This window comes from Scyliorhinus torazame, chromosome 10 (genome assembly GCF_047496885.1).
Source record: "Scyliorhinus torazame isolate Kashiwa2021f chromosome 10, sScyTor2.1, whole genome shotgun sequence".
NCBI lineage: Eukaryota > Metazoa > Chordata > Chondrichthyes > Carcharhiniformes > Scyliorhinidae > Scyliorhinus > Scyliorhinus torazame.
The window spans coordinates 173,045,090-173,059,226 of NC_092716.1; the positions used below are offsets into that span (position 1 = coordinate 173,045,090).

A 14,137-nucleotide genomic window follows, 5' to 3' on the forward strand; every position below is an offset into this window, starting at 1 on the left:
CCTGGATCCCCCCCGACCTGGATCCCCCCCGACCTGGATCCCCCCCGACCTGGATCCCCCCCGACCTGGATCCCCCCCGACCTGGATCCCCCCCGACCTGGATCCCCCCCGACCTGGATCCCCCCCGACCTGGACCCCCCCGACCTGGATCCCCCCCGACCTGGATCCCCCCCGACCTGGATCCCCCCCGACCTGGATCCCCCCCGACCTGGATCCCCCCCGACCTGGACCCCCCCGACCTGGACCCCCCCGACCTGACCCCCCCGACCTGGACCCCCCGACCTGGACCCCCCCGACCTGGACCCCCCCGACCTGGACCCCCCCGACCTGGACCCCCCCGACCTGGACCCCCCCCCCCCGACCTGACCCCCCCCCCCCGACCTGGACCCCCCCCCCCGACCTGGACCCCCCCCCCCCGACCTGGACCCCCCCCCCCCGACCTGGACCCCCCCCCCCCGACCTGGACCCCCCCCCCCCCGACCTGGACCCCCACCTGACCTGGACCCGACCCTGGACCCCCCCCGACCTGAACTGAACTCTCCACGACCTGAACCCCTCCCCCGTCCTCCGCTCCACCCCCTGAACCCCTCCCCCGACCTCCGCTCGCCCCTCGACCTCCGCTCCGACCTCTGCTCCGACCTCCGCTCCGCCCCCCGACCTCCGCTCCGCCCCCCGACCTCCGCTCCGCCCCCGACCTCGACCTCCGCCCCCCGACCTCCGCTCCGCCCCCCGACCTCCGCTCCGCCCCCCGACCTCCGCTCCCGCCCCCGACCTCCGCTCCGCCCCCCGACCTCCGCTCCGCCCCCGACCTCCGCTCCGCCCCCCGACCTCCGCTCCGCCCCCCGACCTCCGCTCCGCCCCCCTGACCTCCGCTCGCCCCCCGACCTCCGCTCCGCCCCCGACCTCCGCTCCGCCCCCCGACCTCCGCTCCGCCCCCCGACCTCCGCTCCGCCCCCCGACCTCCGCTCCGCCCCCCGACCTCCGCTCCGCCCCCGACCTCCGCTCCGCCCCCCGACCTCCGCTCCGCCCCCCGACCTCCGCTCCGCCCCCCGACCTCCGCTCCGCCCCCGACCTCCGCTCCGCCCCCCGACCTCCGCTCCGCCCCCCGACCTCCGCTCGCCCCCCGACCTCCGCTCCGCCCCCCGACCTCCGCTCCGCCCCCCGACCTCCGCTCCGCCCCCCGACCTCCGCTCCGCCCCCCGACCTCCGCTCCGCCCCCCGACCTCCGCTCCGCCCCCCGACCTCCGCTCCGCCCCCCGACCTCCGCTCCGCCCCCCGACCTCCGCTCCGCCCCCCGACCTCCGCTCCGCCCCCGACCTCCGCTCCGCCCCCCGACCTCCGCTCCGCCCCCCGACCTCCGCTCCGCCCCCCGACCTCCGCTCCGCCCCCCGACCTCCGCTCCGCCCCCCGACCTCCGCTCCGCCCCCCGACCTCCGCTCCGCCCCCCGACCTCCGCTCCGCCCCCCGACCTCCGCTCCGCCCCCCGACCTCCGCTCCGCCCCCCGACCTCCGCTCCGCCCCCCGACCTCCGCTCCGCCCCCCGACCTCCGCTCCGCCCCCCGACCTCCGCTCCGCCCCCCGACCTCCGCTCCGCCCCCCGACCTCCGCTCCGCCCCCCGACCTCCGCTCCGCCCCCCGACCTCCGCTCCGCCCCCCGACCTCCGCTCCGCCCCCCGACCTCCGCTCCGCCCCCCGACCTCCGCTCCGCCCCCCGACCTCCGCTCCGCCCCCCGACCTCCGCTCCGCCCCCCGACCTCCGCTCCGCCCCCCGACCTCCGCTCCGCCCCCCGACCTCCGCCCCGACCTCCGCTCCGCCCCCCGACCTCCGCTCCGCCCCCCGACCTCCGCTCCGCCCCCCGACCTCCGCTCCGCCCCCCGACCTCCGCTCCGCCCCCCGACCTCCGCTCCGCCCCCCGACCTCCGCTCCGCCCCCCGACCTCCGCTCCGCCCCCGACCTCCGCTCCGCCCCCGACCTCCGCTCCGCCCCCCGACCTCCGCTCCGCCCCCCGACCTCCGCTCCGCCCCCCGACCTCCGCTCCGCCCCCCGACCTCCGCTCCGCCCCCCGACCTCCGCTCCGCCCCCCGACCTCCGCTCCGCCCCCCGACCTCCGCTCCGCCCCCCGACCTCCGCTCCGCCCCCCGACCTCCGCTCCGCCCCCCCCGACCTCCGCTCCGCCCCCCGACCTCCGCTCCGCCCCCCGACCTCCGCTCCGCCCCCCGACCTCCGCTCCGCCCCCCGACCTCCGCTCCGCCCCCCGACCTCCGCTCCGCCCCCCGACCTCCGCTCCGCCCCCCGACCTCCGCTCCGCCCCCCGACCTCCGCTCCGCCCCCCGACCTCCGCTCCGCCCCCCGACCTCCGCTCCGCCCCCCGACCTCCGCTCCGCCCCCCGACCTCCGCTCCGCCCCCCGACCTCCGCTCCGCCCCCCGACCTCCGCTCCGCCCCCCGACCTCCGCTCCGCCCCCCGACCTCCGCTCCGCCCCCCGACCTCCGCTCCGCCCCCCGACCTCCGCTCCGCCCCCCGACCTCCGCTCCGCCCCCCGACCTCCGCTCCGCCCCCCGACCTCCGCTCCGCCCCCCGACCTCCGCTCCGCCCCCCGACCTCCGCTCCGACCCCCGACCTCCGCTCCGACCTCCGCTCCGCCCCCCGACCTCCGCTCCGCCCCCCGACCTCCGCTCCGCCCCCCGACCTCCGCTCCGCCCCCCGACCTCCGCTCCGCCCCCCGACCTCCGCTCCGCCCCCCGACCTCCGTTCCGCCCCCCGACCTCCGCTCCGCCCCCCGACCTCCGCTCCGCCCCCCGACCTCCGCTCCGCCCCCCGACCTCCGCTCCGCCCCCCGACCTCCGCTCCGCCCCCCGACCTCCGCTCCGCCCCCCGACCTCCGCTCCGCCCCCCGACCTCCGCTCCGCCCCCCGACCTCCGCTCCGCCCCCCGACCTCCGCTCCGCCCCCCGACCTCCGCTCCGCCCCCCGACCTCCGCTCCGCCCCCCGACCTCCGCTCCGCCCCCCGACCTCCGCTCCGCCCCCCGACCTCCGCTCCGCCCCCCGACCTCCGCTCCGCCCCCCGACCTCCGCTCCGCCCCCCGACCTCCGCTCCGCCCCCCGACCTCCGCTCCGCCCCCCGACCTCCGCTCCGCCCCCCGACCTCCGCTCCGCCCCCCGACCTCCGCTCCGCCCCCCGACCTCCGCTCCGCCCCCCGACCTCCGCTCCGCCCCCCGACCTCCGCTCCGCCCCCCGACCTCCGCTCCGCCCCCCGACCTCCGCTCCGCCCCCCGACCTCCGCTCCGCCCCCCGACCTCCGCTCCGCCCCCCGACCTCCGCTCCGCCCCCCGACCTCCGCTCCGCCCCCCGACCTCCGCTCCGCCCCCCGACCTCCGCTCCGCCCCCCGACCTCCGCTCCGCCCCCCCGACCTCCGCTCCGCCCCCCGACCTCCGCTCCGCCCCCCGACCTCCGCTCCGCCCCCCCCGACCTCCGCTCCGCCCCCCCCGACCTCCGCTCCGCCCCCCCCGACCTCCGCTCCGCCCCCTCCGCTCCGCCCCCCCCGACCTCCGCTCCGCCCCCCCCGACCTCCGCTCCGCCCCCCCCGACCTCCGCTCCGCCCCCCCCGACCTCCGCTCCGCCCCCCCCGACCTCCGCTCCGCCCCCCCCGACCTCCGCTCCGCCCCCCCCGACCTCCGCTCCGCCCCCCCCGACCTCCGCTCCGCCCCCCGACCTCCGCTCCGCCCCCGACCTCCGCTCCGCCCCCCGACCTCCGCTCCGCCCCCCGACCTCCGCTCCGCCCCCCGACCTCCGCTCCGCCCCCCGACCTCCGCTCCGCCCCCCGACCTCCGCTCCGCCCCCCGACCTCCGCTCCGCCCCCCGACCTCCGCTCCGCCCCCCGACCTCCGCTCCGCCCCCCGACCTCCGCTCCGCCCCCCGACCTCCGCTCCGCCCCCCGACCTCCGCTCCGCCCCCCGACCTCCGCTCCGCCCCCCGACCTCCGCTCCGCCCCCCGACCTCCGCTCCGCCCCCCGACCTCCGCTCCGCCCCCCGACCTCCGCTCCGCCCCCCGACCTCCGCTCCGCCCCCCGACCTCCGCTCCGCCCCCCGACCTCCGCTCCGCCCCCCGACCTCCGCTCCGCCCCCCGACCTCCGCTCCGCCCCCCGACCTCCGCTCCGCCCCCCGACCTCCGCTCCGCCCCCCGACCTCCGCTCCGCCCCCCGACCTCCGCTCCGCCCCCCGACCTCCGCTCCGCCCCCCGACCTCCGCTCCGCCCCCCGACCTCCGCTCCGCCCCCCGACCTCCGCTCCGCCCCCCGACCTCCGCTCCGACCCCCGACCTCCGCTCCGACCCCCGACCTCCGCTCCGACCTCCGCTCCGCCCCCCGACCTCCGCTCCGCCCCCCGACCTCCGCTCCGCCCCCCGACCTCCGCTCCGCCCCCCGACCTCCGCTCCGCCCCCCGACCTCCGCTCCGCCCCCCGACCTCCGCTCCGCCCCCCGACCTCCGCTCCGCCCCCCGACCTCCGCTCCGCCCCCCGACCTCCGCTCCGCCCCCCGACCTCCGCTCCGCCCCCCGACCTCCGCTCCGCCCCCCGACCTCCGCTCCGCCCCCCGACCTCCGCTCCGCCCCCGACCTCCGCTCCGCCCCCCGACCTCCGCTCCGCCCCCCGACCTCCGCTCCGCCCCCCGACCTCCGCTCCGCCCCCCGACCTCCGCTCCGCCCCCCGACCTCCGCTCCGCCCCCCGACCTCCGCTCCGCCCCCCGACCTCCGCTCCGCCCCCCGACCTCCGCTCCGCCCCCCGACCTCCGCTCCGCCCCCCGACCTCCGCTCCGCCCCCCGACCTCCGCTCCGCCCCCCGACCTCCGCTCCGCCCCCCGACCTCCGCTCCGCCCCCCGACCTCCGCTCCGCCCCCCGACCTCCGCTCCGCCCCCCGACCTCCGCTCCGCCCCCCGACCTCCGCTCCGCCCCCCGACCTCCGCTCCGCCCCCCGACCTCCGCTCCGCCCCCCGACCTCCGCTCCGCCCCCCGACCTCCGCTCCGCCCCCCGACCTCCGCTCCGCCCCCCGACCTCCGCTCCGCCCCCCGACCTCCGCTCCGCCCCCCGACCTCCGCTCCGCCCCCCCGACCTCCGCTCCGCCCCCCGACCTCCGCTCCGCCCCCCGACCTCCGCTCCGCCCCCCCCGACCTCCGCTCCGCCCCCCCCGACCTCCGCTCCGCCCCCCCCGACCTCCGCTCCGCCCCCTCCGCTCCGCCCCCCCCCGACCTCCGCTCCGCCCCCCCCGACCTCCGCTCCGCCCCCCCCGACCTCCGCTCCGCCCCCCCCGACCTCCGCTCCGCCCCCCCCGACCTCCGCTCCGCCCCCCCCGACCTCCGCTCCGCCCCCCCCGACCTCCGCTCCGCCCCCCCCGACCTCCGCTCCGCCCCCCCCGACCTCCGCCCCGCCCCCCCCCGACCTCCGCCCCGCCCCCCCCGACCTCCGCCCCGCCCCCCCCGACCTCCGCCCCGCCCCCCCCGACCTCCGCCCCGCCCCCCCCGACCTCCGCTCCGCCCCCCCCCGACGTGACCTGGACGTCCCCTTCTCCTCTTCCCCCCCCCCCCCCAACTCTAAGAACACGCTCCTCCCATACCCCTAACGTCCCATCCACTTAACTAATAGACTGACCATCTTCCTATCAATGGTCCCTTTAAACTCACCCGCTGGTGCCGTAAAAAGAGTGTGTTCTCCTTCGCTCCGTTCCGTTTGCACTTCGCCGCTGGATTGGGGGCTTTGTCAGTCTCACGCCGCCTGAGTCAAAAAAATGGGCAGCTTGGTGGCACAGTGCAGACTGCCGGGGAATCGAACCTGGGACCCTGGTGCTGTGAAGCAACAGTGCTAACCTCTTTGCTGCCGTGCCGCCCACAATTGTACTGTCAACTTCATTGATTTTTGCTCAATGTCTAATTTCACACTCTGGCACTGTCTCTGAAAGTGTCCACCAAATGTCCCTTACTCTTTCTATTTTAATTTGTGTTCCCTGGCATTTGATCTTTCACTGCTGTGAATAATTTCCCCAAATCGGTGTTATAAATTCCTTTCATAAAATTTTCAATTAAGTGCTCTACAAGGGGCTGGTTTAGCACGGGGCTAAATAGCTGGCTTTTAAAGCAGATCAAAGCAGGCCAGCAGTGCGGGTTCAATTCCCATACCAGCCTTCCCGAACAGGCGCCGGAATGGGGCTTTTCACAGTAACTTCATTTGAAGCCTACTTGTGACAATAAGCGATTTAAAAAATGTTTATTTTTTTAAAACTAATTTTATTAGTCCTTCTGCATTACTTAAATTACTAAAAACTTGATATCTTCTTTGTTTCATGCATCCCTAATGTGTTGCAGTTTATTCATGGAGTGTGTGTTGCTCTGGCAACATGCACTTTTTGATGCATGTTTTAGTCTGGAGCTATGGGGCACGATTCTCCGAGCCACGCGCCGGGCCGGAGAATCACCGCAACCGGGCCGGCGCGCGATTCTCCGAGGTGCGGAGAATCTGCGCCATTTGCGCCGGCGTGTTTGGTGCGGCGCCAGTCGTGGGCCGCTGTCCACGGCTAGGCCGCCAATTCTCCTGCCCGGTTGGGCCGAGCGGCCACGCGGAAATGGCAGAGTCCCGCTGGCGCCGTTCAGCCCTGGTCGCTGCCGGCGGGAACTCTGCGCGAAGGGTCGGGGAAAAGCGCTCCTTCACCGGGGGGGGTCCTCCGATGGGGTCTGGCCCGCTATCGGGGCTCACCGATCGGCGGGCCGGCCTCTCTCCGCCCGGGCCTACTCTATTCCGCTTCCAGCCCCAGAACCCCCGCGCCATGTTGCTTTGGGGCCGGAGCGTTCCGCGAGTGTACCGCGCATGCGTCGGTTGGCGCTTCGCCACTGCGCATGTGCGGGTTGGTGCTGCCCCCAGTCCACGCCAGGATGTAAGGCTGGAGCGGCATGAACCGCTCCAGCGCCGTGCTGGCCCCCTGTGGGGGCCAGAATCGGTTGTCCCTGCGCCCGTTTCGCACCGTTGTGAAACACGACGGCGCGAACACTTGGTCTCCATTTTGGAGAATCGTGCCCATGATCTATGGAGAGAGGCTCCAATGTTCTTTCCATCACAAGGCTGACCAAGAATCTCTCCCACTCTTGCTGTCTGCCATTGGCATGTTTTGGACGGATTTGCAGGATGATACTCAACCTTTTTGGCTATGCTACGGCTATCAATTCCTGGGATGAGTCCCAAACACTGAGCTTCTGCCTCTGAGGCAGGGATGCTAGCCACATTGCCACAAAACTATCTACCTGTATCTGTACCTCCACATAATTAAATGGTCAGAACTATACACTGTATTTATGACATGATCTGACCTTTTAAAAGGTCATAGCATAACAATGCAGTATCTATTGATTTGTATGCGTGTCTCTATGTCCCAATTAATGCAACAATATTATTTTACAGGTGTTGCTGAATGAAGCAAAGGACATGTTGTCTGATTGGCTGGATGTACAGTTTGGCAGTCAGGTGGCTGACAATTCCATCTTTTCTACTCTTCCCAAGTACTGGGAGGGGGAATATCACAAAGACATGGATGCACTCAACGTAAGTCACTAGTTGTAGTGAAGGTCGGTTGCTAAAATTTATTTTGCGCACCAGGATACTTTTGCTTTTAATCAAAGGAGGACTAAAATCACTCAATACTGTGTTGCAATGGACAGGTGCAAACCATTCAGTGGAATATTGTAATAGTCAGATTTCAAGCTATTGGAGCCATTAAAGAATTCTAAAATACAGTCTATTAGTTTCAGCACTTCTTTGCACTAAAAAAAATTAAATACTCTTTATTGTCACCAGTAGGTTTACATTAACACTGCAATTAAGTTACTGTGAAAAGCCTCCAGTCACCACATTCCAGCACCTGTTTGGGTACACTGAGGAAGATTTCAGAATGTCCAAATTAAATTGAATTGAGCAGTGTGAAAACCGTGTGAGGTTGAATCTTTAATAACATGAATTAAGCAACTTGGAATTAAGGGTAGGTTATATTTTGGCAAACAATACTTTGATGGGTCATAACTGCTGCAAATTCACTGGTTTTAATATACCATGGAACACATAAACATGATATTAGGACCAATGCTTCATATACGTTTTTCTCCTTTAATCCTGGTCTCTTGTGCATCCCCAATTTCAATTGCTACACCATTGGTGGGGGCCGTGTCTTCAGTTGCCTGTACCCCAAGTTCTGGAATTCCCTCCCTACACTTCTTTTACCCCCCCCCCCCCCCACCTTAATTTCCTCATTTAAGACACTCCTCAAATCTCCCTTTTTAATCAAGCTTTTGACCATCTGACCTAATATCTCCTTATGTGGCTCAGTGTCACACTGTTTTTTAATTCTGATGTGAAATACCTTGGAACATTTCATTAGGTTAAAGGTGTTCTATAAATACAAGTTGTTATTGATGTACGAAGAATCTGTTGGGTAGCTTTTTATCGTGCTACTCCTGTCAGGACCACCTACACACCACGAAGTGTCAGAGCTGAACAGTCTGTTCGGTACATCCTGCTCCTCATGTACAAGGTGTGATGTTTTTTTCCCTTTTCTTTCTATTTTTCAACTTCATGTTATGGATGCCCATTCTTCATGCACCATACAGTATTTTCTCATTCTCTTTTGTTTCTCTGTAGGTTTTGCCTGCAGATGTTTTAACTCGAGTGAGTGAATACGTTCCTGAGATTGTACAGTTTGTTAAGCAGGTGGTTGACAACGGTTATGGGTAAGTGCTTGTCATTGACAGCTTATCCAACACCATGTTCATTTGGTATATAAAATGCAGTAATTACAGTCAGTGAAGGTATAATCTGGGGTCAACCTTTACTCAGGCCACAGTTGCATCTTTCTGTAAAACATAACAAATTCAATTTGAGCTATTACGTGGACACAAATTGTAATTGTGAAGGTAGATTGGGTAAACCGTGAGCAAGCATGATATAAAGTGATTAAATTTAGGCTTAAAATGTATTTATGATTATATAGTGCCTTTACTGTACAGAACATCCCAATGTGCTTCACAGTTTGGGGTCAGTTCCAGATAGTGGAAAAAGAATGAGGTTGGAGAGATTTTTATGTAAATATCAATACTTGAGTGTACAGCGCATAATTTCAAAGTATGCAGATAATACAAAACTTGATAATGTAGTAAACAATGAAGAGGATAGGAACAGACGTCAGGTGTACATAAACAGGTGGACTCGTGGTGGATAAAATTTAATGCAGAGAAGTGTAAACTGATGCATTGTGGTAGGAAGAATGAAAAGAGGCAATATAAACTAAATGGTACAATTCTAAAGGAAGTGCGGGTACAGAGAGATATGTGGGAATGTACATCCACAAATCTTTGAAGGTGGCCAGACAAATTTAGAAGGCTTCCAGGATCCTTGGCATTATTAATAGAGGAATAGAGTACAAAGAAAGGAAGTTATGCTTCACCTTATTAAAAGAAAAACTGGTTATGCCCCATTGTGTTGTATTCAATTCTAGGCAGTACATTTTAGATAGGATGTCAACACTATGGAGAGGGTGCAGTAAAGATTCACCAGAATTTGCTACCGGGGATGAAGGATATCAGTACTGTGAAGAGGCTGGAGAATTTTGGGGTTATTCTTCTTCGAAGGTTATGAGACGATTTTGATGGAGGTGTTCAAGATTATGAATGGTTCTGATCGTGTAAATAAGGCAAAACTGTTACCAGTGGCAGAAGGGTCAATAACCAGAGGACACAAATTTAATGTGGAAAAAGAACCAGAGGAAACATAAGGAAACATCTTCTTTTTTTTTTTACACAGCGAGTTGTTCTGATCTGGAATGCACTGCCTGAAAAGATGATGGGTGCAAATTCAGTAGTGACATCCAAAGTGAATTGTATAAATTACTTAAAGGGAGGGCATAACATAAGAAATAGGAGCAGAAGGGAGGCATGGTGGCGCAGTGGTTAGCTACCTACGGCACTGAGGACCTGGGTTCGATCCCGGCCCCGGGTGTTGTGTGGAGTTTGCACATACTCCCCGTGTCTACGCGGGTCTCATCCCCACATCCCAAAGATGCGCAGGGTAGATGGATTGGCCACTCTAAATTGCCCCATAACTGAGGGAAGAAAAGAATTGTGTACTTTAAATTCTTTTTTAAAAAAATAAATAGGAGCAGGAAAAGACATAAGGGACGTTAAGCCTGCTCTGCCCTATGAACCTGACTGATCTTGAACTTCAACACATTCCTGCTCCCCATATCCCTTGATTCTCTGGGAGACCAAAAATGTGTCCATCTCAGCCGAAGATTTATTCAATAATGGGGCATTCGTAATGCTTTTGAGGTAGAGAATTCCAAAGCTTCATAACCCTTTCAGTGAAGAAGTCTCATCCCTGTCCTAAATGCTCAGCCCATTATACTGAAACTGTGCCCCCTTGTTCTAGATTCTCTAGCCAGTGAATCAAAGGGAGGGCATAATATAAGTAATAGGAGCAGAAGGGTGGCACGGTGGCACAGTGGTTAGCACTGCTGTCTCATGGCGCCAAGAACCCAGGTTCGATCCCGGGCCCGGATCATTGTCTGTGTAGAGTTTACACATTCTCCTCATGTCTACATGGGTCCCACCCCCACATCCCAAAGATGTGCAGGGTAGGTGGAAACAACATCTGAATATCTACCCTGCTGAGCCCTTTCATAATCTTGTATGTTTCAATGAGATTATCTTTGATTCTTCTAAAGTCCAAAGATTATAGGCACAATCAATTCAGCCTCTCATTGCAGGAACCAATATAGTAAACCTTTTCTGTACTGCCTTTAATGCAATATATAATTCCTTGATTATGGAGACCAAAATTGCATGTAGCATTTGAAAAAATAAACCATACAAATCTTAGATTTAAGTTGTACAACCTCCCTGTTGTCAAGCTTAGAATGCTACCATCATGGCTGCAGATATCAGTGATCAAAGGGTTGCAGGGGGTCACAGCAGTCAGTTCAACAATAGACAATAGGTTTGCTAAAGCATCGCGCCAGGAGATTGGAAGTTGGTTCATGGATCATGAACTTTCTGTCTTCCCTCAGAATGACAGAATTCAACCTCCTATGCCTGCTACTACCCATCTTCAGTCTCCTGCATTGAAAGTCAGCACATTCCACCAACCATGCTGAAGCCACTGGGGTAGCACCGCATGGGGGAACAAGGACAGTCCATGGACTCCTAACAACTCATGTCAGATGTGAGGACGTCACTTAAGAGGACAATGGAAGAGAAGTTCTGCAAAAGGATGCAGTGGAAGCAGACAAGATTAGTGCAGAGGAGAACGGCACGTGGCTCAGTGGTTAGCACTGCAGCCTATGGCGCTGGCTCGAATCCCGGCCCTGGGTCACTGTCCGTGTGGAGTTTGCACATTCTCCCCATGTCTGCATGGGTTTCACCCCCACAACCCAAAGATGTGCAGGTTAGGTGGATTGGCCATGCTAAATTGCCCCTTAATTGGAAAAAAATAATAATAATTGGGGACTGTAAATTTATTTTTAAAAAGATGAGTGCTGAGGAGATGCTCTGTAACCCGAGTTAGAAGTTTTCCTTGAACTTCCAAAATGGGCCGGTATTCTCCAGCCATTGTGATTCATTTTCCCCACCAGCAGCGCATCCCCAGGTTTCCCTGCGTGGGGTAGCTTCAATGGGAGATCCCATGGAAAAGCGGCAGGAGTAGAGAATCCTGTCACCAGCAAGAGGTGCGCAGCAGAGAAACGACGGCTCAGGAATTGGAGAATCCAGCAGATGATCTTAGAAAAATAGGTCTTGACGGAAGACAGGGTGAAAAGAGGTGAGGAAACTCGAGATATTGAAGGGCAATTTTTTTTACCAGGATTGAGGATTAAAGTGGAGGTAATGGATAAAACAAACTTTGGATAATAATAGAAATAATAAAGTTGTGGAAATTGGCCTGGCTGGTATTATAGAACTCCTAGAAGTGACTAGCCACACAAAGGTGAAATTGAGGAAGTGCCCATGGATGTGGGTGAGATATTTGATATGCAGAGTGAGTTGAATGGAGTCATGAAGGTAGAAGAATTGGGCAGTTGTGGGGAAGGATTTGGATCCAAATCATGAAGAATGATTTGCCTATTACAAACACCAAGCAAGGGAAATGGGAAGATTTGAGTGAACAAGGAACCTTAGGGCAGTACACAACAGTTTGGAGTTTTGGAGACAAATGTTTGAATAAAGAGGAGCAACTGGAGGTGTAAGCGGGTAGGTGGGAACTGGTGATGAGAACCATGCTTGAATGCATTATTCTGAAGAAATATTATTTAAATAGTCTTGGGGCATCAACACCTGGGTATTATGTAACATAGCCTTGTTCATGTTTAATAATGTACATGGTTTGTTTTCCTCCAGTTATGTCTCCAATGGTTCTGTATACTTTGACACAGTAAAGTTTGACAGCAGTGAAAAGCACTCGTATGCCAAACTGGTGCCTGAGGCTGTTGGAGACCAGAAAGCACTTCACGAAGGAGAAGGTGAGAACTCTAGCAACAGATACACATGTACTTGTCAACTCATGTATGCACATACACACCTGGGGGAGGCAGTGGCGTAGTGGTATTGTCGCTGGACTAGTAATCCAGCGACCCAGAATCATGCCCGGCTTCGAAACCCACCATGGTAGATGGTGAAATTTGAATTCAATCTGGAATTAAAAACTAATATCAATTGTTGTAAAAAGAACATTCGCTAATGACCTTTAGGGAAGTAAATCTGTCATCCTTACCTGGTCTGGCCTCCATGTGACTCCAGACCCTTAAATGCTCACAGGGACGGGCAGTAAATGCTGAACCAGCCAGCAAAGCCCACATCTCATGAACAAATTTTTAAAAATGCCCAGTTCTTTTTTGAAATAGGAATTGAGCGATTGTATGAAGTTTAAACTTACCTGATGATATATTCCAGATATCTGAATGTACCTATGGTGAGGAGCTTGTATAATTCTTATCGTCAGAACAGCAGTGTAACGTTCCTGCACAGTAAGAAGTCTTACAATACCAGGTTAAAGTCCAACAGGTTTGCTTCGAATCACTAGCTTTCGGAGCACAACTCCTTCCTCAGGTGAATGAAGAGGTGGGTTTCCAGAAACATATATATAGACAAAGTTAATGATGCAAGATGATACTTTGAATGCGAGTCTTTGCAGGTAATTAAGTCTTTACAGGTCCAGATGGAGCAACTGGAGAGAGGGATAATCACAGGTTAAAGAGGTGTGAATTGTCTCAAGCCAGGACAGTTGGTAGGATTTTGCAAGCCCAGGTCAGATGGTGGGGGGGTGAATGTATGCGACATGAATCCAAGGTCCCGGTTGAGGCCGTACTCCTGTGTGCGGAACTTGGCTATAAGTTTCTGCTCGGCGATTCTGCGTTGTCGCGCGTCCTGAAAGCTGCCTTGGAGAACGCTTACTCGAAGATCAGAGGTTGAATGCCAAGTGTTCCCCCACTGGAAGGAGACATTCCTGCCTGGTGATTGTCGCGCGATGTCCGTTCATTGGTTGTCGTAGCGTCTGCATGGTCTCGCCAATATACCACACTTCGGGACATCCTTTGCTGCAGCGTATGAGTTAGATAACTTTGGCCGAGTCGCACAAGTGTGTACCTGGTGGGTGGTGTTCTCACATGTAATGGTGATACCCATGTCAATGATCTGGCACGAGTTGCAGAGATTGCCATGGCACGGTTGTGTGGTGTCGTGGTCACTGTTCTGAAGGCTGGGTAGTTTGCTGCAAACAAGGGTCTGTTTGAGGTTGCGCGGTCGTTTGAAGGCAAGTAGTGAGGGCGTGGGGATGACCTTGGCAAGATGTTCATCTTCATCGATGACGTGTTGAAGGCTGCGAAGAAGATGTCGTAGTTTCTCCGCTCCGGGGAAGTACTGGACGACGAAGGGTACTCTGGTGGTTGTGTCCCGTGTTTGTCTTCTGGGGAGGTCGGTGCGGTTTTTTGCTGTGGCGCGTTGGAACTATCAATCGATGAGTCGAGCACCCTATCCCATTCATACGAGGGCATCTTTCAGCATCTGTAGTTGTCTGTTACACTAGTCCTCTGAGCAGATCCTGGGTATACGGAGGGCTT

At 60.1% G+C, this 14,137-nt stretch overlaps 1 protein-coding gene across 2 annotated transcripts in view; it reads left to right on the top strand.

Annotated features, from left to right (window-relative positions):
* Nucleotides 1-14,137, top strand: part of cars1 (cysteinyl-tRNA synthetase 1) — a 140,077-nt gene that overhangs the window by 44,915 nt on the left and 81,025 nt on the right. For both annotated transcript variants that reach the window (XM_072518953.1, XM_072518952.1), the window contains 3 exons: nucleotides 7,447-7,587; nucleotides 8,677-8,765; nucleotides 12,420-12,541. In XM_072518953.1, coding sequence (XP_072375054.1) covers nucleotides 7,447-7,587; nucleotides 8,677-8,765; nucleotides 12,420-12,541 — 352 coding nt within the window. The remainder of the gene's footprint in view (nucleotides 1-7,446; nucleotides 7,588-8,676; nucleotides 8,766-12,419; nucleotides 12,542-14,137) is intronic.